We start from the raw sequence: 26,761 nt of genomic DNA, 5'->3' as shown, positions 1-26,761 counted from the left end.
GCACTGCGGTCGTGTGGTCCGTCGTTCAGAACCCAGTCAGAGCTGTCCACACTTGATGATGGTGACCCCCCCAGTCTCTGCAAGTCATGTTTCATCCAAGAGGAATGACACAGATCTTTTTTTTAAAATCAAGGACACCAAGGATAAGAGTGAGGTGAAGTATCACTGTCACCTCTCAAGGATTTGTTTAATAATAATATTTAACATGAGGAAGTTCTGAGTGCCATAATGAAAAAGTAGCCAACGTCCAAGGACCTAAACGACGGACCACGTGATCGCAGTCAAATATCAGCCATGCATTTTATGCTATTTTGTCGAAATTTACATGTGAATGCAAATGTAACCTGGTATTATAAATAGGCTTGTGCGTGCTATTAAAGGGCAGAGAGAAGTAGCATAGGCCGTGTGGAGGGTGACGGGGTTGCAGCGAATCAGCGCTGCAGACACTGCAGAGCGCTCAGCCTGTCACCTCCCCTCCGTCCAGCTGTCATCTGACAGCGGCACACATGAACCTCAGCGCCGCCGCTGCTGCAGACGGAGCTGGTCACCCGTGCGTCCAACCACCCGCTCCCCGGCGTCTTCATTCAAACGGGGACAACAACATGTCAGGATACAGTCGAGTCTCTGCGGACTGACGCGTAGGAGGAGAGCCGCGCCGCTTCTTGCTCGTTGTGCGCTAACGCTAGCTGACTTTAGTTAGCCTGCAGGCTAGTGGCAGCTAGCTGCGGAGCGGAGTCCTGCATTGTGCCGTCAGTTCGCTAGCGAAGCGAAGGTCGGAGGGACTCACGTTAGCTGGTAGTGCGGAGCGGGTGCAATTCGCCATTCGGCTCTATTAACGTGTCATTTTAATGGTTTGTTTTGATGCTGCGCGATATTTTGTTTTTCTCGTGTCACCCCGCTTCACGTTTCATGCGTTTATTCATTTAACGAAATTTATCGCTTGATGTTTTGCCAGCTAGCTAGCTAGCTACTCGGCTATGCTAACGCCAGCTCAGTGAGAGCTCGCTCGCGGGGGTGCGGAGAGCTCCAGGCGGGTCAAGGAAGAGAGGTGGCTTATGATGTGGGCTGAGGGAAGCGGCGGACAGTCAGGCGAAGGAGAGCAGCAGTATTAACTTAAACACGTTGTGTGTGTTCCTCATACTAATCCTCGTCGAGGTTAAGGGGCCATAGCGTCTGTCAAGCTGTGTGCGGGGCGTTGGATGAAGGAGGAAAGAATCGGGGCACTTTGATTTGCGAGCGGGCTAAATGAATAGTGTCGGTGTCGTTGCATCGTGAACCGGTGGCCGCCGTGCCAGCTTGAAGGGGAGGTAACTCTGTCGAGATTATCGCACGGACTGCATCAACCAGCCAGTTTGCTTTAAGATGGCTTCGGCGATCAGCATTGCCGCATCCATTGCGAGCAAAACGAAGACCAAGAAGAAGCACTTCGTCGCTCAGAAAGTGAAGCTCTTCCGTGCCAGCGACCCACTGCTCAGTGTGGTTATGTGGGGAGTCAACCACTCGGTGAGTCATCTAATCCTCACACAGTGATTCACAGTAATGTTCCCCTTCGTCCTTTTTGTGATGTGCCACATGAAGCGTTAGCTACTTGCTGTCATCTGTCAGCTGATGGACAAGTACTGGATGACATCTGTCCAGCTGTTTGGCCTCGGTGCTCTCACTGTAAATGTCTGATTGGCTGCAAGACTCGTACCGTTAATCATCAGCTGTGTTTTCTTTGGTAATCTTTTTGTACAGTTACAGCTCCCATGATATTAGTGTTGCCTGATGCTGATGTATGCACATCTCTCTCTCTCTGTGTGTGTGTGTGTGTGTGTGTAAAGTGAACTCTCTTTTTTTGGCTTCCTGTTGTGCTCATTCAGTATAATATAAGCTGCCAGGGCTCTGTGTCATGAGAGAGCAGATCTTCCCATGCAAGACAGCTTATCTCTGCTCTCTGCTCTCTTTCGCTTCCTTTTGCTGAATATCTGCACTGGGCCAATGCTCATATGTAGGAGGGATAGAGAGGGAGAGCAAACTTGGCAGGCAGAGTACACACAAATTATTCTGGCACCAAATCCCAAGTATTCAACATTTTAACGAATGTTTAACATATATTATTATAGCACACTAATAGATGGTGCTCAATCAGTAGACTCAGGCTGTATTAATCTGTAGGGCTTTCAGTTCTCTCACTCTTCACTCTCCTTCATCCTTTCTTCAGTAAAAGCCAGCCTGTTTACTGAACGTTTTATCGGATGCTTTGATTTGAGGAGAAGTGCTTTTTAATATATAAACATGGGATCACAGATGGAAGTGGGCAGCAGCCTTCAGTAAATACCTCTCCTTTTAAAAATGTGTTTGAAATTGTGCCCATGGCCTATTAGTGTAAAGAGAAAAGTATTGGCCCTTACATACGTATTGCTTCTCTGTCTGTGGTTGTCCTTGATTTTATTATATGTGGCAGTGGACAACACACCAGAAAGAGCACACCCAGAAGGGGCTTCTTTAGCAAATTAAGAATGAATTAAATTTGAAATATATAATAATCGGACTAGCTTCATAATAGATGTCACTTTTACATTAATATGTATTTGGTATTAAGTTAATGGGTCACATTTGATGTGGTTGACTTACTATAAACACAGAGTGAAACTTGTTAACTGGCCACTGTAAACATCCCTACAAAAGCTTACCTTTCTGTAACTGTATACTATATCTGACATACTGTTTTTTACAGGTAATTTTTGGGAAAATGATAATGATGCTAGACTGCATCATGTCTTTTGCGCTTTGTTTGAATAATGCAGCCATTTTTGCTCTGTTGTTTTGGCCTAATTTGGGCACTGTTTCTTAGCGTTGCTTGGAAAATTCAGATACAGTAATGACCACTCCCCTTTAACAATTTAACAGTGTTATGAATTATGATTGGGTGGAGTTAATATGTTTTGTTTAAACCCATATCTCTATTTTGGGTTAAGGAATCCAACAGTCTTTCATGGATATCAGTGTGACCGATACTTAAAGGTTCGAACTGAGGCTTTTGATGGATTACACAGCATCTAGATGACCTAATGTATATGAGGCCGATTTAGCGCTGAATCTGTATCTAAGCTGTAGTCTGTGATGGATTACAGTCACCTGGCTGTGCTGTTAAGCCTAAGGGGTAAGGCAAGGTACACACCAGGTTTTCCTCTGTGCAGTATTTATTGAATACATTCACTTTTTAAATGTCACTTGAAATGCAGATGAAAGATGAAGATTGATATCTGCTAAACGGTCGTCTGAGGAAACTCAAATCCTTCTTTAAGAGACCTGAAGTGAAACAGACATTGCTGGTTCTGTTCCTGGAGTAAGAAAACAAAAAAACTGCCTTGGAACAAACATTAACCATTTTCCAAGCACCTTTGTCATTCTCGAGTTGGATGTCACTGCCCGTCAGAACAGTCCACGAGTGAGTTCAGAGGTCAAAGCAAGCTCCAACATGTCTGTAATAACAGCATGACAGAGAGACCGAATGTGAAGTTTCTACACAGTTGAGAGTTGGACAAGAAAGTTGAACCTACTCTAGAAGAGAGCATTTATGATTTATGAATATCAATGAAACCAAGTCTGGATGACGTAAACCTGACCGATTCTAGTTTGTTTTCATGGGAGCTGTATTTTTTATTTTTTTTTCACAAAGTAAACGTATAACTTTGTTAAAATCATGAAGGCTTCCAATTTCTTACAGCCACAGCTGTAGAATATATTCAGAGTTAAATTGATTACCATCATTTAGATCATCTATCTGTGTCCATGCATGCCCAACAGAGTAATATATCCACTCTTGTGTCATATCACAAACATTCTCTGTCTTATTCATGTGTCTCAGAATGCGAGGCCACTGATTCACAACGATAAAAATCTACACGTTTGGAGGATCTACATGTTGAAACTGTTCTCCTGGATTGCATAACAGAGCAGGGCTGCCGCCAGCACATTTCCTTTTTTATGCCTTAGGCTACCTCTCCTGCTGTTTTTCTCATCACTTGATAAGGTACTGGGTTTCTCATACCATAGGGCAAAATAAAATTGACATCCCCCTGTCAGGTCACTACTTGGAACTTGCTACATCTTCTGGTAAAAAAAAATGCTTTGAATTGAATTAACTTAGTTTGGCAGTCAGTTTTAGTTTTTTACAAATGTATTTAAATGGTGGTGTGCAACCTATCACAGGCACTTACTGTATAAACAATAATAGCAACAATATTTTAAATTTATACTTCCTCCCATGTCTGCAAATGTCTGTGCTGACCCCTCAGTGGATGTCTGTGTGCAGCCTAATTTGGTGACCTCATGGACTGTATGCACAAGTGCAGTGACTGACCGTGGAGATCTGGAGAGCCATAGGCACTATTTCCTATCTTACCAGTTGAATGAAGCAAATATGTTTTGTATGATGAGTAATATAGGACTTTCTCTAAATGTCATCAGAATTACTTTGTCTGACAAAAAGCCAGGAATATGTTATCTTGAAATTTTACAGGATCTTATAGGTGTGTGGATTGCTTAAAATAGCTATATATATTCTTAGACAGGTTGCCCATTTTCAGTTTAATCTTTATACATTGAAATTTTACTTGTCCCTCACAGCCTCAATAGGTTACACAGCTCTCAGTTTTACATAAATGGATTGAGGCCAAAGCTAAAAAGTTTTTTTTCCAGTGGAAATCTCACTTTCAAACACCACAGAAGCTTAGAGGTTTGCAAAAATTCAAATCGAAAGAGAGTCTGATCAATCTTAAATTAATCACAAAAGCATTTTCGTTTTTTAATCTGCATGACAAATAAAGAATAGTTCTGGCTATATGTTTTGATGTCTGAAGTTGATTAAAAAAAGGTCTAGGTTTCTACATTTCAGTAATTCACACAAATCTTTGAGGGGCTGAAGTGTGCTGCTGGAGTAGAAACATGTCAGAATATGTTTTACTGACAGTTTTTGTGTCGATTTATCACCAGTTGGAAAAAGCTGCATTGTCACAGTTTAAGGCAAGTCCTGTGTAATTATAGCTTTGAGTGTACCAGATCCTAACCTGCTGTTGCATGTCACCTGCTCTTGTCCTTTGTAAAGACAACAAATTATGTTGATGATTCCCTCTGGTTTCATTTTATCACAGGCCTAAATACTGAATAGTTTTGCCCTTTATTTTAAAGTATTGGGCCACTCAAGTGACATGAAGAGAGAGGCCATTAATTAAGTCATTTTCAGTTTCCTCCTTTATCATTACAATTAGAGATGTAAAAATACATTTCACTAATATTTCTTTTTTATTTGGGGCCTTCTTAGGTTTTCCTTTTCTTTTTCTCGGTTTCGCTCCTGTATTTCTTTGCCTGCGTCAAACTCTCCCCAGCCTGGAGGTTCATTCACAGTTTTCATGTCATCCTGTCGATGCTGCTCACTTTCAACCCACGCCCTTCTCTGTCCCCTTTCTTTGCTCTGTCCCACCTCTCTGTCTGATTCCAAGTAGCTGATTCTGGTTCTGTTGATTGCATAAGATGGGGTATTCTATAAATATCTGTAGGAGTGACGTACAGCTCATATGTGTGATGATTATGGGTGAGGAAAAAAAGAGTTTTACATCCTGGCACCCTCAGGCAGTAGCAGATAGAGGAGCGTCTGGAAGTGACTTGTGGTTTGTTTCAGTGCACATCTCCAAAAACCTCCAAACAAAAAAAATTATTCTGTGTTCGCTCCTGCAGTGATGCAGACATACTGTAAATGCATGCACATGAGTGCTCTTGTAAATGTGTCCTTCACCACAGAGTAACTGTGTCATGGCACACTCCATTTCGAAATGTGATGCATGTTGCATCATGCATACGTGTTTGATTCACTCAACATGACAGGCCATATATTTTAAGCCTGTTTGTTGCACAGTCAGTCTAAGCCACTATATCCTTTAATAGCTGGCCTTTCGTAGCACTGACTTTATAACAGTCTCTCTCTCTCTCTCTCTCTCCCTCTGTCTGTGTGTGTCTGTGTGTGTGTGTGTGTGTGTGTGTGTGTGTGTGTGTGTGTGTGTGTGTGTGTGTGTGTGTGTGTGTGTGTGTGTGTGTGTGTGTGTGTGTGTGTGTGTGTGTGTGTGTGTGTGTGTCAGTGTGTGTGTGTGTGTAAGCGAATACATATGAATGGCATAGAACTTATTTTATCATCTAGTTTAATAGTCATGACTGAAAAAAAAATAACACAAATATATAAATAAATCTAGGTTACACTTTTATATATTTTCAATAGCTGTTAATATGCAGCCACTGTTTCGAAAAAATAATTAAAAGACCTTTTAAGTAGTGGCATTCCTTGAAACTTACATTTGGGCCACATTGCCACTTGGAAACACGTTTCCTTTCTTCAGCACTTCAGTAAGTGTTATTAAGTGACTGACTCTGACTAAAATACTTGAATGACCTGTTACTGTCAGATATGAATATAACATGAAATGACAACCACACGTTTTTAATTCTGCCACATGTGACTCACTCAGGTTTTGTCCAAGGCATCTGTTTTTCTTTCTGTGTCTCCATTTCTCTCTGCCTCACTTGCACACACAGATGCAGCATTCCGTTAACCTTAACCACCTTTCCACTTTTATCGTCAGTGTGTCCTCATTTTTGGCCGACCTCTCTTTGCTGTGGCTGTGAGCAGGTGGGGTGGGAGTTGGGGCTCACGCTGACACTGAAGTTGTCAAAGGTGTTGGTGTAGGTGTTTTATGTCCTGAAGACATTTTTTGCTAATCTGTAGAATGCAGATCAATTAAAAAGATGATAGCTGATCAGTTAGTGTGTTCTCTTCTGCCTCTTTTGCTCTTTACACTAACTGGTTACCTGCAGGCAGGTTAAGTCTGCTCGATTGTGATTGATCAAACTAGAAATGGAAAAGAGAAAGCTTCCGGCCCCAAAATCTCATCCCTCATCTACAGATTATATTAATATGCTAAATCTGTTCATAGAGATTAAGGTCTTTACAATTAAAATATATGTTTTGATCAGTTATTTAAATCTGTCGCTTCAATACGTAGATCCCTGATCCACACATCAAGATATGACTGTAATACTGTGTTTAGGGTTTTCCTGTTGAAAAGGTCTTCTGGGTTTTGCTCTGTATGTCCTTATCTGGATATTGTTAAAACTCTGAATTGTCCTGGGATTCATAACAGGTCAGATAATGATGTAATGGCCTCCGTAAGCAGTCAGTGAAAGGTCAAGTGTACGCTCAGTACAATCTACTGCAGGTATATATGACCTTTAATGCTCACTGTCTTACTGTTAAAGGGTATCTCATCTCCATCTAACTAGGTGTATCTATGCTGTGTATGATTATATTTGTGGTGTACTAATATCATTGTGTGGTCAGGAAGTAAACCAGATATATAGACAGTAAGTTGTTTTGTTTGCATCTGAGTCATTCCTTAAAAATGTGTGCATGTGCGTTACTTGGGAAAATATTTTAATATAAATGTTGAGTTTACAAGCTGTCGCTGTATAAACATACCGCCCAAACAGCTGCATTGAATTGATTGCACACTGCTAACCCACTTTCCTGTCTAATATATTTATACCCCTATGTATAAGTCAATTACGTGATCAGTCAGTCTTGCTTACACTTTAATTAGAGCCACTTACACTCTAATATCTTGTAAATAGGCTTAGAGGAAGTGCATTGCAGTGCGCCATTCAGTCTAAGAGTTGTTTCTTCAAAACACTTCCCATCACCCCACATAATTGACAGCTTGACGCTTTAACATCTGCGTAATGGTATAATATGACTACTAAGTACACAGCACACACTTACTGGTGCTTTTCTCTCCCTCACTCTGGTATTCGCCTATTAGAATTAGTTTTCTGTACTCTGCTTGTCTTATAAGACTTCTGTTTGTTCAAGCTCATAAATATTGAATTTTGAAGTATTTGTTGGGCTGGGCACATAGCATTGTGAGCACATACTACTATTAAGTGTGGAGCATACACATTATATACACCAGTGATATATCGGGTGTTTTTAGCATCTTACCACTTCTACCAAACTTTCTTATTCCACACATGCTCATGCTGAGATTCATTTATTTCCCTAAAATTAATATTTACATTTTATTTCTTAAACACATGGCATAATCAAGGGTACTTTACAAGGGGAACTTGATAATGGCTTTTTATATAGGGAACATATTCTAGCTGTAGCTTGAAACTCAGTAACTATGTTTACAGTGTCCTATGTTATCAGAAATAAGAGAAGATAAAACAGATGACAGTCTTAGGTTCCCTGTATATTGGAAAATGTCTGCCTACAGGCTTTATATCCTATTAATCCTTTTTATTATTATTTCTAGCTTTGGGAGATGCTTACTACCACTCTCACTTGCACTTAAGAAATGACCAAATCCTCATCATTATTAAACCCACATCTTATATCAAGTGTTAAAGTTGATATAGTATTTGTGCTGTCAACACTTTTAGTGAGCTGTCATCCACAAAAAGCAAGTCATCTGTATGTAATTGTTCTGAGAGATAACACTGACATGCTGCTGACAGAGCATGCTGTCCTCATCAACTTCCTGTCTAATGGAGCAACAGCTAACACTTGCTTCACTCTGGGCAGGAAAACCAGTCCTCGTCACCATGGAGACAAACAGGAAGTGGTGGTGAGAAATTTGTCTGCAAGTTTGATAGCTGCAGGAAGATAAGCAGATACGGTGGATGCATCTGATTAAACAAAACTATGCTCAAGGTAGAAAAAAATGACAAGACCTCAGCAGATTAAATAGGAGTAGGACACATGCTGTTTAAGCACTTGTGGGCACCAGTAAAATATACTGAAGAAACACAGGAGTTTGAAGAATTGTTAACTGATGCTATTTTTTTTCTGGCCTTTCTCAAGGGAATTATTATATCACTTTCTAGAAGATATTTTGACTATGTTGACATACACATGCATGTGTCAATCATCATCTCTATTGCTGTGAGTTGAATTAACATTCACTACATTTGTGTCCTAACAGAGTGCGCATGTATGTGTGTGCGCTTGCCATTGTCTCTGCCCTTGTGTGAAACACAGCTTTGTTGATTAGGCGACATCTCGCCACTGAGTACCCAGAATTCATCTGGTCTATAGCATCACTGTGACGTCAGTGCCTGTCACACCAGGACACAAAAAGATTCTCAGAAATGGCATCTGTGGGCTTGGATGCTTTGCTGACTTTGTCTCACATATCTGCTCCATTTGTAGTGCTTTTTATCCAGCTATGATTTCTGCTATTGTGTCAAATTTTTGTATTTCTTTATATTCATTTCATAGATTCCCTCTTAAAAATCTCTTCTGTTGTTAATCCTATTAATGATGCACAGTGATGCTATGTTCTCATCCTCCTTCTGTGTCTCTTCCATGGCTTAAAAGCTTACATTAATCCTAAAGAATATGTAAAGTCCACAGATATTGGTTTGAATCGTAACTCTCACCTCTAGTAAGACAATGTTACATACATAAGACACCAACTCTGCAAGTGAACATGGGATAGAATGAAATTACCAGCACTAATACTTAATTACTAAAGAAATAACAGTGAAATCAGTGACAGTTTTTTCCGCTTTGTAAAGATGATAGCATGTTGTGTTAAAAATAGCATCAATCCTGTCCTGTACTCTTTTTGCTGGCAGCCTCCAAGTAAAGCAGATTGAGCTGGCTCTCTTTTGAAATCACAACCAATTAAACACACTCATTACCCAAGACAGGGGCTGGCAGCAAGGTTCCAGTTTGCTGGCTAAAGTGGTTAGCTGAAAATCTCCTGTCAGACAAACCTTTAATATGCCAGACTTGTGTTGAAAATGGGTAGACATAAGCCGGCTGTGCACTTCCTATTTAAAGACAGAAGGAAAACCATGGGCATTCATACCATGGACATGTTTAAGAGGTGGATCGATTGTTAATATGGTTGGGAGATCAATGCAGTAATTGAATTTGGAGGATCCCAGTCACTATTGGAAACAAATCATTTTCTTCTGTCCTGCAGTTTATATTTTTGGAGACACTCTTATCAGAATCAGAATCAGAATTCCTTTATTGTCTCAATTATACAGTGGGACGCTACTGTAAAGAGATGCACGTTTATTTTGTGAGTCATACAGTCAATCAGAGTTTGTGTTTGACTTTATTCAGTACACCTGCAGTATAAATTTGATTGTTGGAATGACAAGTTATTAATAGACTGAAGCAACCTGCCAGCCTCCCTGCCTGGAGCCAACAACGACTACGTGAGCGCACACACCCATTATGTGTATCAAGCTGTGCCTGACTCATAACAAATGTCAGGTCTATGTATTACAGCCATGTGATGCATGGTCAGCTCCAAATGGAAACTCCTGCAATGCACCTTATGTGTTTTTTGAAGCCCCACTGTTGTATAATATTTATTCAAGCCTCCTCTTGTAATACAGCATTTAGGTGAATGACGGTCACGATTGTAAACATGCAGGCTAAATGATTTAGTCTAACCAACCTGATTGTCCTTAACATCTCATCTCACTATCATATGTATGATTCAAATATGCTCTAAGATGTAGTTAAACTCAATTTACTCTTCAGGGATTCTTTTAGTCCTTTTCCTGACACTGCCTAAAATGTCCTGATTTGTTGTGACTGATGTGAGTATTGTATTGATGTGTTGTGCACCATGCTGGCCTCAGCGGATTTTAAAATACGTTTTCATTGCCATCATCCACAGGATGACATGATCATCTTTGTTGCAGGAGCAACACAGAGCCTCACTTTTATTCATATGTATATACGTGTCTCTCTTCTACTGAGACACAGTGTTTGTAATGTGTATAAATAATGGCCTGGATCAAAAATTAACCTTGGTATTTTGTCATCAAATGGCTTTTGTTTTGTTTTTTGATCGTTCTTTTGTGTGTTTTTTTCTGCACAGATAAATGAGTTAAGCCATGTTCAGATTCCCATCATGCTCATGCCAGATGACTTCAAGGCCTATTCTAAGATCAAAGTGGACAACCACCTCTTCAATAAGTAAGCTATTTTTTCACTCTGTTTCCCATTATTTAGGAAACTGTAAAATGTGTTTGTCCACTGCATCTCTCAAAATGTCACTTGTAACGTCTTGTTCTTTGTGTCTGCGCTCAGGGAGAACATGCCCAGCCATTTCAAGTTCAAGGAGTACTGCCCTCTGGTGTTTCGAAACCTCAGGGAGAGGTTTGGCATCGATGATCAGGATTTCTTGGTATGTCACAAAGACAGACAAGCAACATCACTACTTCTTCTTGGTCAAATTTCGAGTTTCTTTCACTTTGTACTACTTAATGGGTGTCAATTGTCACACAATCAAATACATTTTCTGTACAAAATAAACTCATCCATCAGGTACTGCAAAAACACTAAACACTTGTAACCATTCCAAAAAACAATTTTGATCACAGTCATAACTTATAAAGTGTTGCTCCTGTTGCTCTTTTTCCTTTCCCTCTTTTGTTTCAGCCCACTCCTTGCCTTCCTTTCCTTTTTCCACTCTTTCCTACTAAATCCCTGTTTCCCAGTGCAGCCAGTGAGTTGGCAGTACTTGGAGGTCATTGTGTCCCAGTTCAGTGCAGCTGTCCTTCTCACATGTTTACATCAGTGTTCGGCTGGCTGAAGAGAGTGGGCAGTTGGGGTGTTAAGACAGCGGCCAATGCTCGAGAATGCTGTGACATTCTCGACATTAAACCACTTTATTACACGAGGCTCTAGTCACATTGTGGTCAAAAGGTTTATTTGTTTGTCCATTTTTTGACCTTGCTCTAAAACCAGCAGTATTTGTAATTACACTGATAATATTCCTCATTACAGCCAATGGTCACCGCCACATGCAATCCTGCTCTTTTGACAAAATGCACAAGTAACCTTTAGTTTTAAAGAGCAATGCTAGCAGTGTTACATGTAGTTTTGTGTCGTGTAAGTTAGGGGCAAACAAAATTACCCTTTTCCTCATATTATAATAAATGCATGGTGGAGGAAAACAAATTAGCTTTTCATCTCTGCCAGCCTCAGGCACAGGGCCTCCTAAGCATTTTCAGCCCGTGACAACCGCACTTCAATGTTCCACCAGCATCTGGACTATAGGTGGATGTCTCCGTGTTAATGTTTTTAGGGACCTCCAGAAACAAGACTGGAACTAATTTTGGGGTCTGAACACAAGAAAATTCATCTTCACAATTGTTTTAGCATGTACCTCAAAGGTTAGCTTTCACTTTGCAAATACAAGCAATTGATGCTAAAGGTTGACAAGTGGAAGGGGGAGATAAGGGCAGAGGACATTGGGAATTCTTGAAGAATGAGGTATTGAGCCAGGGGTGTTGGATCATGTTACTTTTGAGCTCCAAAGTCTGGGCAGCAGCTGTTTGCGTCTGTGTGAAGCTTTGGATGGGCGGCAGGCACAGAGGTCAGAATTCCATATGTTTAGAGGGGAGACACAAAGAAGTAAGGACAAAATGCAGTGTGAGCTTTATCATAAATACATTGGAGGAGTGGCTCTGTTAACCATTCACCTTATTGAAATATGTAATTTCCCCATTAGTTATTTAATATTAGAGACCAATCAGGGTTTTGACAGAAGAAATGTGCATTTAGTGAGACTGGCCATGAACATATACTAAATTACAAAAACATATAATAATGCATGATGTCAAAAAGTGATTGAAGGCTTAATTATCGTGATATTTCCGTGTGTACATACGTACATCCTGATTAAACTAGTTATTGTTTTCTGTCTGTCTCTGCATGTTTTCAGAACTCACTGACACGTAGTGCTCCCTTGAACAGTGAGGCCCAGGGACGGAGCGGGGCTCGCTTCCACACCTCTTATGACAAACGCTATGTCATCAAGACCATCAGCAGCGAGGATGTGGCAGAAATGCATAACATTCTTAAGAAATACCATCAGGTGATTACAGACTATGTTATATTAATAAATATAGAAATACAAGTCTTGATTCTTCCTTACGAAAGGTTTTCTAAAACAGTGTCTTTGTTAAACCACAAATTATTATTATTATCTGAAGGAAGTTACACAAAATAGGATTGTGGGATAATCACACACAAAGAATTTTGACATACACCTGTATCCTCAAAGTTTTCAACCTAATTTTCCAGTTGGAGTAAATTACAAAAAGTGTCGGGTTACACATTTTTTGTTATTTTTCAAGACAGCTGATGTAGTAGGTCCTCTTTTGTCTGTTTATCACCTTAGAGTTGATCACGTGAATGATAATCCTTGCTCTCTTTTACTAGTTCATTGTGGAGTGCCATGGCAACACGCTTCTGCCTCAGTTTCTGGGGATGTACCGACTCACAGTGGATGGAGATGAGACCTACATGATTGTCACACGCAATGTCTTTTCCCATCGCCTCTCTGTCTACAAAAAATACGATCTCAAGGTAGGAGGAAAGGACACACCAAGAAAAGGAGAGTGATTAGATAATGTGTGATTATAACTTTAAATGGAGGAATCTATGTCTGTTTGTTTATGTAGATTTTCTCTACAATGACTCATTTGATTGTCTTTAAACTTCACTGCTTTTTTGCTGAGGAAGATAGTTTTTATGGATTTTTATGGATTAGTTGAGAAATGTAAAATAGACAGTAAATAATGTTTACAAACTACACAACCATCCAACTCATGTGTCACTGATTGTGAACTTTGTCATAGGACCAGAGACATTATAGAGAGGGAGCTTAGCCTCTTTAAAAATCCTGGAATAAAAAGTCTGTAATGGTAAAGATTGAGGTTATATGAAATCAGGAAAACATAGAAAGTGCATAGTTGAGGTAATCCTATTCACTCTTAGGAAAGTTAGGCCAAGCAATCGTCCTCTACCAGTTAGCACATTTTAAACAGGTACTTTGAGAAAAAATAATCAAAATCTGACATATAGCTGCACCACAACTGTACTTTGTTGTCCCCCTTTTTTCCAAAGAACTCTATTAGCTGACAAAACAATGTGAGAAAAAACGCCTTTTTGTTGTTTCACAGGAAAATATTTTATTAAAGCATGTACAAGTCAAGTCTGTGAAATTTTAATAGTTGGTCATCTGAGGTTTGTTTGTATGTTTAAGATTAAAGAAATTAGTCATTGGGTAATAAATGTTCTTAAATAGGCTCTGGACAGACAACCTGTCTCAGAGCAGAGTAAAGCCATTTTAAGCCATGTTGCACCTCGCCTGCCTAATTGGCTGAGCTTCTGTGTTCAGGCATGCACAATGGTTCTGAGTATCTGCAGGAATGAGTGTAAGGAGGGGGGGGGGGGTGAGGCAAAGGACTGAAGCAAGACTTTCCAGTGCTCCTAGTAACAACAGGGTAGTGAGAGTAATTTTCTTTCTTTCTTTTATCTAGGGTTCTACTGTGGCAAGAGAGGCCAGCGACAAGGAGAAGGTACAGGCACCTGTCGTGAGCAAGGATCCACTACTATGCAAACCTAACACAAGTTTAAACATGGGCGTAACTTCTTACTGTATGCTTTAAACAGGCAAAATACAATACTACTACCACTAATAAAGCAGTGCTACAATTACAAAGTCCGTCAGACTAAAAGCAACAGTTAGACATTTACTGATAAATCAGAAGAAATATGGCAATACAAACAGCCAGCATGTTTTGAAAGTGTGTCTGGAATAGTTTAGCTGCTCGTTCCTCATCTTTCTCTCAGAACTGAGAGTATCAATCCACACCAACACCACAGCGTTGCATGTCAGTACGTAAACCACTTTTTCTTATTTTTGTCCTTGCACACAGTGAAACTACTGTATCTCTTCCTGTATTTTATTGTATAGTAAATTTAAAAAACAGGACACTTGATAACACTGTCATTTGAGCACATCAGCATGTTGCTCAATGGACAGCTGGTTCAGATGGAGCCGAGTGTGAATTCACCAGAGGAACATTTATGTACTGTTGATGGCATTTTTCATTCAAAGAACAAGGGCGGTCAAATAGTGTTCAGTTCAAACGAGAGAGAGAACAAACTGTTTCCAGTGGTTTCAATGACCAACATAGCTTCCCACAGTTCCAGGCTTACTGTCATCACCCAAATGGCCCAACTAACACAACTTTGGTATCTGCTTTTCATTTTTCCCCTTTGGGTCTGGATGACAGTACCAAATATCCATCTCCTTCAGTTAGCACCTACTTCATCACCCCATTCCCTTCTAGTCCCTGCACGCTATCTGTTTCTTAATTTGCTTCATCCCCTCTAACCTCGCTTCTGCTGTGCCATCGGTTCCCCTGCTTGCTGTCTTTGTGTTAGAAGTTGTGTGTGTTTGCGTGTCTACGAGTGTGTTGGTTTTATTCAATCAGATGTGATCCCATGATTTCTGAGGAGCTCTGTGTATGATGTCTTTTCATTGTGTGTGTGTGTGTGTGTGTGTGTGTGTGTGTGTGTGTGTGTGTGTGTGTGTGTGTGTGTTTGTTTGTCTGTCTGTGTGTCTGTCTGTCTGTGTGTGTGTGTGTGTTTGTCTGTGTGTCTGTCTGTGTGTGTATGCAGTATATATAAAGAAGATATTTTGTGTTTTTGACGGTGATGGACATATTGCTGTTCATATGTGTGGTTTGTGGCTCTTGTACTGGCAGATATAGCAGAGATACAGACAATACATCTTTTAGATAATTGCAATGGAAGTTGTTGACAGCGTCCTTGAACACTGTGACACTGTTCTTTTGATCTGTTAACTTTGCGTTATTGTTTGGGAATAATTGTCCAGAGATATTTTTTCTTTGTTGCATGTCTCAAAATGTTGCTCTGCAAAAGTCTGTCTGACCATGAAAAGTTATTTTTTTTAATTTCTTTTTTTAAACATTATTGTTCCATAGTTTTGACCCAGAGGGGTTTGAACTTTCCACTAGATTTTACAGGGGCTTGATCGCAGGGCACCGTGCAGTGAGGCATGGCAGACTTCAGGGAATCCCCAAAGAAGTTATAGCCTCCTCTACATGGTAGAAGAAACAAAACATAAGGGTTAAAACAGATGAGTGGAAACACAAAGTAGCTGAGGATTTAACACACGTGAGCCTACGTCAGGACTTGTCTGCGGCTCAGCTGTGTGTGAAACACCATTTATAGAAGAGCAAAATGTATTAGAAGCAACAAGATAGGTTTGGCCAAGCGAACATGAACAAAGATTTTATTTTTAAGACTCACAGATTAATACTGTGTGATTTCTATGGTTATTTGTGTGGTTGCTTTACCTTTGATTAAATGCAGCTAAGAACATAATAGCCGATATGATAATTAACACCATGGATGCGGCCTTTACTGTTTGTACTTAAACGCAAAATACATTAGTTGATCACATACTTCTGAACGTGGAGACACGTTGACAACCGGCTTCCAACAGATCTCAGAGAGACAACTAAGCCACAGACATGAAAGAGAAGAATCTGACACATTCAGTTGCCCTAAGTGCTCGGTGGCTATGAATTAAAGTGTCTCTCTCACAGAGTCCTCCTGTTGTTGAACGTCAGTGTGGACGTGACACTCATACACCCTGCAGCTGGCCACTAAAAGAAAGAAGCGGTTTTATTGTTCCAAATGAAAGGAGGAAAATAATGTGATTTGTTGAGAACTAAAGTGGTTGTGTAATTGTATCTCACACACACAGACACAAACAACAAGCATGGCAGGGCTCTCTCCTGACTGCATGACTGTCTCCCTCTCATGCATGTATCTGCATGGTATATGATGTTTTTCTGCATCTTTTTTGAAGTGACATGATTTTCTAACACATGCCGATGTGTATGAACACCAGCCCCCCCGATTCTGTTGCACATTGTGGACATGTTTGTTCTACCCGCATATTCATGTTTTTTTTTCTTTTTAATGAAATACATTTTGCCGTTCTTGTAGCTGCTGCCTCAGGGCTTTGACAACTTTACAGTGGGGGCACATGTTCATTTTACTTACTCCCAAATTATTTTTAACTAGAGGCCAAAATAGGTAAATTGGTCTTATTTAGCCCCAACCAATCAAACAAGGTTATTTTAGTTGTGTTTACCTTCAAAAACCTGTTCATGACAGATTTTAGGACACAATTTTGCATTTAGATGATTTTTGCGTTTGCAGTTTTTATTTATTTATTTTGTGACAGAAGCATATTTCTGCCATGGCAGAAAAAGAAAAGTAGATAATTTTATAATGTCAAAGGTTCTTAACATTATAAACAGGTATATTCATGTTATTGCGACACAAATGTATCACGTTATAAGAGTTTTTTCTTGTTTCAACAATATACCATTTAAATATATTATATATTTATGATATAAAATGTTTCATGTTTTAACAAAAATATATAAATTATTTATTTTTATAATGTGTTTGAAAAAGCAGAATCTAGCATTGTTTCACATTGTAAAAATATTGGAATTTATCACATTAAAACGTGAAACATTTCCACCGATAATGTGACATGTACACGTGTCGTAATAACCTGAAATATCTTCTTATAGCTATAAACTTTTCACATAACATTTGATATTTATCTGTTTTTCAAAATGTTGTGGCAGCAATATATTTCTGTGGTGGAGGTTGTGTTTGTATTTTATGAAACAGCTGCTGGTCTTTGGATTGTGAAACACCACCTGTGTCTCTGCTCAGTAGCCTGTATTGTTGTTTTTGTTTACTCTCCTCTCTCTCCTCACACCAGCATCGGCTGGTATCTCTGTTGGGAGCACATGGCTTTAATGTGTTGGTATGACTGAGTGTGAAGTGCCTTTATATTTTATTAGTAGCCACTTATTCAGTAAGCTTGTAGAAATAGTCCCACAGCTAAATAGATGTTCGGCAGAATATAAGCTCCTGTAGTGCAAATTAGTTTACAGTTTTTTCCTTGCTCTGCTTATTTCCAGCTCGTAGTTCCCTCAGAGTAGTGCTACAAGACGGATTCCTTTCACTCCATGTCATGATACCAGTGTAGGCAGACCAGAGATAAACATACATGAAAATAAAACTTATACATTTGGACCTTTAGTTATAATTTTTAGGGGCTTCAGGAAGTTTAAATTTTGAAATACTATTGATAGATAGAATGATCATGGAAATAATATAATTATAAAAACCACTGCATTTTCTTGACATTGCTATTGTTAAGATGTCTAAGAATCCTAAACATCCATACTGCCCATACGGATCTTTCGCGTTGATGCCCTTTCCAACCCTCTATCAATTTGAGAAAAAAAACAACAACAAAAAACAATTGTGTTCTGTTACATTTTAAACACTTTGCCTTTACTTCCAACTTCCTTCCTCCCTTCCTCTCTCCTTTCTTCTCTCCTCTACCCCCTACCGTCCCTTCCTCGCTACCCCCTCTTCTAGCAGCCGCCCCAACCAGAGGATGTGCCCCCTCGGCCCAAATCTGGTAACGTTCAGCAAAGGCTGCAAACACTGCGGATTGCCACGCGCTTTTACTGCGCCATGAAACACGTAAGAGATGTAAGAGAACCAGGGCTCATATTCCAGGCATGATCTATTAAACCAGTATTATTTTATTGATATTTATTTGTACGGCCGAGAATTTTTGTTTCCTCGTTTTCGCACTTTTCATCCATTTGCCGTCACCATTTGCTCAACTTGTCACAAAGTTCATCGTTAGATTTGCCGGTTCTATTTTTGTTCCTACCATTCACTCAATGACACCTACATGTATCTGAAACACTGGAGAGCAAGAAGTGAAACAGTAAGGTGGTGGCACTGATGGGAGGGACACTGCGTGAACAAAAGAACAATCAGGAACCAGAGATGCAAGAAGAAAATACTTGCACAGCTACAAAAATGAATAATGCTTGAGGGAGAAGTTCTTTCTTTAAGTATATAATAATGTTTCATTGTACAAATTGATGAGCAGATGAATTATTTAATAGAACTGTGTGTGCAAACTACGGCTGTAATAGAAACAGAAAAGACATCTAAATGTGTCTTCTTATCCAGTGTAGAACACTTGATGAAGAGTTTGAAGTAACAGTTTTTATAGCAGATGATGAAGAGAACGTGCCCCTTCTGCAACATGGTGCAGAAATTATTTCCTGGCTCCAAAGCCTTTTGAGATTAAAAAAAAAAAAGTGTATATTCTTAAAGCAACACTAAGCACCCTGCGTGATTAAGTGGAAAAAACAAAGACCATCAATGTCTTTAGCTGACTGACTGCATAGTCAGACTCACTGAATTGAAACACAACTCACTGGTTGATATTGCCCGTGATCCCCGGCTCCCTGAACAAAAAGTGCTGCTGGTGTAACAAATACGCCAAACTCTTCTTCATACCTGCTCGTCAGTTACTTACAGGTGTTCAGGGTGACGAGTGGCAGGGAAAGCAGCAAGAACTGTTGAAAAGAATTATCTTTTTGAACTGGGGGAGGATTTCACCTGTCACACAGCTCTGCACAGGCGCAGCCCACTCTCTCCTTCTGCCTCTCTCTCTATGTATATATATATTTCTCTTCCTCTACTTACTACCTAAATGTAGTGCGCCACTCCCAGAGTTGAGACACCTACAGCCTAACAAGTAGAATCTAATGCATGACTGGAAGTTAGCACATAATGAACAAGTTAGAACAACTGTCAGGAAATAAAGACCATTCAAAATGGACTTGTAGAACGGCGGATGAATGTGCGAGCGGAAGTGTCATTTGAGGTGACAGATGTGGAAAAATGCTTTCAGGTCAACGTTTGCTCTTTGCAGTCAGCCCGACGCTGCGTCCTCGTTTACCTCAGTCTAGTCAGTCGTTCATGCCATATTTTTTACAAATTGGAGGTCTATGTCTGTGTATATATTTAGATATATATGTGCGATGTTTTCCTGTGTTCATCTGTGTAAAGTTGTTTTCTGTACGTGTGTGTCTGTTTGTGCTCATTGTAGTGCTGTTTATGTGTCGCTGCTCTTCTCCTGCTGCCATAGAAACACTAGTAGCTCAACTGCTGCTGCTGCTGCTCTGTTACCTCATTTCCTGCTCTCTTTTTCCTCAGTGACTGAGAACTAGGCCCCATTTCCCCCTCACATAACACCTTCTTACCTCTACAGGCTTCTTGCAGCGTTGCAGCAGCCTGGTTTAGAAGAGTGGTAATGCCAGTAGATAGACAACTAAATAGGAAACTGTTTTCCTCTAGTTGTAGGCTGAATAGTAAATATCTGTCAGTGGTATGCTGGCTTTGTAGAGCAATAAGAGTTTTTATTAGCTGAAAATCACAACTGATTTCTGAAAAAGAAAAGGAGACTATACTCTGCTACGAACCTGATAGAAAGTGGATGCTTCTCTGTGTCCAGCCCGGTGCCGATAAGGACGTTTCATGGCTTTGAGTTGGACATCTTGTGTTTTTTTGTCTTGGCACAAAGTGTATGGATCTACTGGATGCAAAACAAATATTCAAACCCCTGTACATTTTAATGTTAAACAATATTAAAACAATGCGGATCAGTGCATCAGATGGATCTGTGCCCTGCTGTGAGCATGCTGCATGCACCAGTTGATACGGTCAAATCATTTGGCTTGAAAAGAGGTCGGCCTTAGTTTGGACAGAACTGCCTGTACTCTGTTGGCCAACTCATTTAACCAGTAATATTTTGTGTTTGGCTCAATCAAACAGGCTTATCTAACAAACCACAGGCTCAAAGCCTCATTTAAGTCATCTGGGTATTTCAACATGCAGGAATGTCTTTATCAAGAGGATGAATTTAAACACACTGCTGATGTCAATCATTACTGGGATCAGAATTAATTTTTGTTATCTTGCATATTGAAATACCCCCTGACTAACAATGTTAAACAAGGTGATATGCTGTCTTTTAGTCCCATGGAATAACATTTACAGTTTATGAAAATTTATATTTTTAAAGTATTCTGGGGAAAAAGAATGATGGACACTGATGCTGATATTATTGCTTTTAGTAGATATTTTCTTCATGTGCAGTTTTTGACCTTTATGTGAAATATTTAAATGTATTTTAGGGATTCAAACTGATTGGACGAGCTGACTCATCCTCTCAAACAAAAATTCATACTTGACTTTAAGCACCAGAATTCTGTCACATTTTTGCCCAGCTCTACTTGTTACAGTGCCGTGCCTCTTAGTTTCAAACAGCCTTGTGGTGTGGTCTTGACTGTTTTTTGTTTGTATTTGGTCAATACTAATGGGCAGGCCAAGGAGCTGCCCACCTACAAGGACAACGACTTCATCAATGATGGGCAGAAGATCTGCATCAATGACGAGAACAAGAAAATGTTCCTGGAGAAGCTCAGGAAAGACGTAGAGGTAAGTGTCAACGATGAGATACGGATGAAAATATGGATATGGAGTCAAACATTTTTGCCTTTTTTTCTCAGTTTAGAAATCCATGGTGCACGAGTGCAGTTGTCAGCAGCTTCTGATGTATTTAATTAAGCAAAATAGCTTTATTTTTAAAGAAGATACTATGCTTTTTCAGTTCTTCACTCAACTTATATATGTGTATGTATGTTATAACAGTTCTGCAAAGTCAAAATGCCCAAAGTCTGCATTAAAGAGAGCTCCTGAAACACTTCGGCCAATTCTGGGGAATCATGATGTCGTGTGATATCAGAATCAGAAATACTTTATTGATCCCAGAGGGAAATTATGCCCCACATTTGCATACTGCACACCAAGAGGCTAGTCTGACGCACCCTCTGACAAAGCCAAGTAAATGAGTGCAGAGGCTGATATTTCCTACACATGCTGGAACCACTGGAACAATCACAACAGAGTAGGCTGGCTGTCCAATCAGAGTGCTCAAAACTTCCCACAAAACACTGTGTCTAAACTTTAGAGCATGTAAACCAAGTAATAATACAAATTAAAATAACAAACCCAAACATTAACATGACATGTCTCCTTTAAATATTTTGAGGCTGCAAATCTTTAAAGCTGTAAGTTACATCCCACAGTGTCTTCTCTTCCCTCTGGATTAATGTATTTCTGCACTCTTTCAAATGACCCTCCTTTTTTAATCTTTGCTATCTATGCTCCTCATCTTCACACTTCAACTTCCACTTATTTCATCCATCGTCCCCCAGTTCCTGGCCCAGCTGAAGCTCATGGACTACAGTCTGCTGGTTGGGATCCACGACGTGGAGCGATCCGAGCAGGAGGAGGTGGAGAGCGAGGACAATGAGGCAGAGGAGGAGGGAGAGAGTGACGGAGGGGGCATTGGGACGCCCCCTGACAGCCCCAGCAACACGCTGGACAGCAACAAGCCTCTGTCACCTGGAGAGTTTGATCCCACCATCGATGTCTATGCCATCAAAAGCAATGATAGTGAGTAGCAAACTGCATTTTCAGGCTGAGAGCATAATGTTAAACGTGACCCTCACAATGCACAATGAGAGCGCCCCCTACTGGGTGTTGTGGCTCTCCTTCTAGTTATCAGATCACATAGTGCCAGATTTGTTTACGTGGCAGTGCTGTGCAAATTCATATTCCCATTTAGGATGCATTTGTTTTAAACTTTAGGTGCTCCCAGGAAGGAGGTTTACTTCATGGCTATCATAGACATCCTGCAGCATTATGATGCCAAGAAGAAAGCTGCCCATGCTGCCAAGACTGTCAAACATGGGGTGTGTAGCGGCATACAAGGACAATTTAAACAATTTAATAAACAATTTAAAAGGAAAAGATATATAAACGTACATTGTCTAAATGTCATTTGTGTGTCCCTCCGCAGGCTGGGGCGGAGATCTCCACCGTGAACCCGGAGCAGTACTCCAAGAGGTTTTATGATTTCATCACCACTATCCTGTCATAGCCTCCAGGAGCCTACAGGGGCACGGAGGCACACTGGGTGGGGGGGAAGGGAGGACAAGTGGGGTGCAGGGCAGAGAAGAAAAGTGACAGAGAGGAGAGAAGTCCCTCACTCATTCTCCTCATCCCTCCCTCTTTGTTTCCCTCTTTCAGTGGGGTGCTTCGCTCTGCAGCTAAAATCAACACCATTCGTTTACATTTAACCTCTTCCTCTGAGTTCTGTGTGTTACTTTGGATGATAAGGGTGTTAAAAGCAAGTGTTCAAGTCATTACGTATTTTTTATTTGTTTTGTCTGTGGTTGTTTATGTGGGAATATGGCTGATTTTTTTATTGCCTCTAACATAACATCCAGCACCCATTTTTTTTTAAAAATACATTGATGTTTATATTCGTCTTTTCCTTAATGATGTTCAGGAGGGAGGTTGGGGAGGGTATGAAATTATACAGAATCCAGCTCAAGGTTCCTCTTGTAGGGAGAAAGAGTATGATGTTTAAAAAAAAAAAAAAAAAAAAAGGACGTTTAGGTTGAGCCTCGTCTAATGCAATTTTATTTCAGGAAGTAGGAAGCAGTCTTCCAATAGGCCAACAGCCAGACCCCCACTCCAATGCTGTACAAGTTCTCAGCCAAACAAATTTTCCTGTTTTGGTTCCTCCTCCATCGACCGCCCTTTAAATGCCTCCCCTTCACTTGACGTCCTGTCGTGTGTAGAGATAATGAATAGAACTTCTGGGTTATCCCCTCGCAACAACGTCAAATCAACTAAATCAGCTTCTTGGCTGAGACAAATTCAATAAATGATATGTCTTTCCTAGTTGCACCTCTCTCAGTGTTTTGTCCCTTTTGTTGTGACATGCAGTGATTGATAACGACTGAGGTGAGACATGTATCTGTGTCATTTCCTCTGAATAAGTTGGGCATTGTTTGTTAAGTCACGCTTTCTGTTCCCTCGGCAGGGAATGACCCAGAAGTTTCTTGTGGCTGTCTTAGAGTGAGTCACTCCTCGTTCTTTCTTTCTCACAGTTTCAGATTGAAACATCAGCAGCCCTCAACTTTCTGTTGCCATCAGCACCTTATGAGTAAAATCAAAAAAGAAATAAAGTTGCACTTTTATGTTGTTAGAGGTTAGGAGCTCTTGTTCTGTTACATGTGCTGCAACAAAGAGGAAAAGGAACTCAGCTCTCTTAGGATTGAATTTTTAAAACCTGATTTCAAATCCTGTCTCCTCCATCGGTTCTTACCAACTGGTACAACTCACAGGGATTGTTTGGGAAGAATTCACTGCGATGTTAGAAACGGAAATAATTTCTGGTTACGCGTCGTTTGCAAGCAGATCTTTCCAATCTGTGGTGATGTGTCAGGTTTTGGGAGCAGGCGACAGTGTGACTGTGCGTTCAGGACAAACAGAGGAATGTTTACATCTAGCATCGTTCCAGCACACACTCAGTGATGGCGAGTCGTGTGTGCACTCGTGTCAGTGTTCAGAAGTTGTACAGGAGTGATAAAGAACAGAGGAGGGAGGTTCAGAAGAGCAGATGTAAAGATACGTTAAGACTTTAAGACCAACTGCATCACTCTCCTCTCTAACCTCAGCTGTGAGTCTGTTACTCATGTCGTTTGTGTCATTGTTGTTGACATTTTTTTTAAAGGTGGTTTATCTGTGTTTGAATTTGGCAGTTATGAATTGATGTGGTAATCATTTTTTTTAATTCAGTTTGAGGTTGTTGTTTTTTTTGTATATTTTGCACAAGAGGAAAGGAACCAAACGTTACAAATCTGATCCCATTTAGTCTTTACGGTCTTAACAAGGGAAATGCAATATACTTGTGTGTAAGTGAGAAAAGTTGTTGTGCGCGTGATGTTGTGTATCTCGATAACCAACTAAAACAAGTTAACGTCCTCCTCCTTGACTTATTCTTACCCATGCAAAAAGCTTCCATTGCAATATGTTTGCTTAGATATCATAGATTATATTCACAATTATATTTTTACATTGGATTTTAGTCATGAAATATAGTTGTATTTAAAAAAAGAAAAAGGAGCCACATGTGGGAATGAATGATGGTGCTGTGGTAAATGAAGAATGATAGTGCTTGAATTTATACAATGTTTAGTGTAGATGTACTTTTAAAAAAAAAAGTCATAAAAAAATTGCATGTCACAGGACTAAGTTTCCTTCGCCCTCTTGTCCGTGTCGTCGGCTGTTCAGGTTCTCGTGCGTCTCCACGTTATAACCATATTTGTGAGATGTGTTCAGCGTAAATTAGTCCCTTTTCATGCTTTAAATAACTGGTTATCATTGTATACACTGTGCAAGATGTGTGCCTTTATACTCCAAAATGATTTAATTTTATATTTTCTAATCTTTTTTTAAAAACAAAAGGTAAAAGGTTTTTTTAATAATAGGGTTTTATTTTAATGTACCATTATTTCCGACTTATTTTCAACCGTCTCCCTACTCCAACACCCCCTCTATCGTGTATTTTCAGTTTGTTCACGTCAGTTAAATGAAACCATTCTAATGATTGTGTTTTAACCAACAACAAGTGAATCACTGTCTTAAATTTGAAGTGGTCCATCCGTTTGGACTCTGATCCACCATTCTGATAATTCAGTATGTGCTGGCGTCGTCGTCCTTCTCCTCAGACTGGAGCTGGCGTGTGCTGAAGTTAACCCCTTCTCCGTCCACGCTGGTCCTGCCTTCATAAAGAACGTATTTGTGTGTTCGTGTGTGTGTGTGGAAGTGCATTGTGGAGTACGTGATTGTGTTGTGTCACACTGACTGACGGCTTTTGTGCCAGTCACCATCTTCCTCACACTTTCCCTGCAGATGCAATCACATTTTTGGAATGTGATCATTTTAAGTGTTCAAGTGTTTGTCCAAAATTTCACTTTGTTTTCGATGTACAACTTCCATTCACATTCTCTTGATTCTTTACCTCCATCTCTGTGCGAAACCCGGATCCCTTCTTGTCGTCAGGGGAGATGATCAGCTGATATCTCATCCTGAGTCAGTGGTCGATGTTTCTATGCTCCATCACTATAAATGGGCTGTTTTCTAGTTTTAATGTTCATAGGTCTTGTCATAAAGGAAACAGAGAACACGATCATCTCCGAGTCTGCTTTGCTCTGTCTGGCCCTGGAGGCTTCCTGTAGTCAAACATCAGCAAATGTAGAAAACAGAGCAGTGCATGCTGGGAGAGTGTTGTTTTTTTTATTTTCTGTTTTGTGTGAGGTTTTTCTAAGTAACAAATCTAGATTTCACTTAACAAAGACAAAACCACACTTAAACTGATGCAAATTAAAGACAATTATAATCCACGTGCCCTGCTGCTGTACAAGTCCGAGCTTTCATGACATCTCTCATTAACCAGTTGACCTGCTGCCAGCTTTAACTTGCCAAAAACAAAAAAAAGCATCTTTCAGCAATCACAACCACCCGACATGAGCTTGAAGAAAATTGTGTTTTTTTGTGAAATGTGTCTGTTTGAAATATTTTTTCTTTCCTAACTGGGAGATACGTCGCTGAATATGCCCAAAGTGCTCCATTGAGTGTAAAGGGAAGAATTCAAATTAAACAATGCACATGACTGGAGGCCGGGCTCGATCTGCAGAGCTGGGGAGATATCCTTTTGGCTTTAAAAGAATCGAAAATCATAAAATGGAAAAAATATTTTTTTAAATTCTTGAAAATAATCAAAACACAAGAGACCAGGAAATCTCCTCCTGCAGAAGGTGCTTTGACCTCACTTTTAGACTATACATCTAAAAGACTCAAGCATTAGTGTGTGTGTGTGTTTGTATTGTTGTCTGACAGTGGTTGGTGAGAGTTCCCTTTCAGTGGCTGAAAGGCCAAAACGATGTTGTATGTTTTATTGTTCTACACATTTAATGATGATAATAATACACTCCATTCCATAAGCCTTCACTCAAACCAATTAAAGCACTTGTTCTGCTTAACTCAAAA

The 26,761-nt window shown here is 40.0% G+C and overlaps 1 protein-coding gene across 5 annotated transcripts; it reads left to right on the top strand.

The window, feature by feature from the left end:
* Positions 1-384: 384 nt before the first annotated feature.
* pip4k2aa (phosphatidylinositol-5-phosphate 4-kinase, type II, alpha a) lies at positions 385-26,761 on the top strand. Of its 5 annotated transcripts, none has more exons than XM_069512087.1 (11): positions 389-1,503; positions 10,938-11,035; positions 11,150-11,246; positions 12,789-12,941; positions 13,289-13,435; positions 14,392-14,430; positions 18,365-18,469; positions 21,179-21,292; positions 22,072-22,312; positions 22,508-22,611; positions 22,719-26,761. In XM_069512087.1, the coding sequence occupies exons 1-11, from the start codon at positions 1,363-1,365 to the stop codon at positions 22,797-22,799; spliced, it is 1,320 nt and encodes a 439-aa protein (XP_069368188.1). In that variant the 5' UTR covers positions 389-1,362; the 3' UTR covers positions 22,800-26,761. The 5 variants fall into 5 exon arrangements, with proteins under 5 accessions (XP_019943173.1, XP_069368188.1, XP_069368187.1 ...); XM_069512086.1 differs by having other exon boundaries at positions 18,365-18,478; XM_020087611.2 differs by having other exon boundaries at positions 18,362-18,469.

This window comes from Paralichthys olivaceus, chromosome 17, assembly GCF_024713975.1.
Source record: "Paralichthys olivaceus isolate ysfri-2021 chromosome 17, ASM2471397v2, whole genome shotgun sequence".
NCBI classification, from domain to species: domain Eukaryota; kingdom Metazoa; phylum Chordata; class Actinopteri; order Pleuronectiformes; family Paralichthyidae; genus Paralichthys; species Paralichthys olivaceus.
The sequence above is the reverse complement of the archived record's forward strand: the minus strand, read 5'-3'. Positions and strand labels throughout refer to the sequence as shown.

Excerpts from the sequence above, each read along its gene's own strand:
- pip4k2aa (XM_020087610.2), top strand. The coding sequence starts at position 1,363 with ATGGCTTCGGCGATCAGCATTGCCGCATCCATTGCGAGCAAAACGAAG. Across the intron at positions 11,247-12,788 it reads TCGATGATCAGGATTTCTTG|AACTCACTGACACGTAGTGC; the intron begins GTATGTCACAAA and ends GCATGTTTTCAG. Across the intron at positions 12,942-13,288 it reads TTCTTAAGAAATACCATCAG|TTCATTGTGGAGTGCCATGG; the intron begins GTGATTACAGAC and ends CTCTTTTACTAG.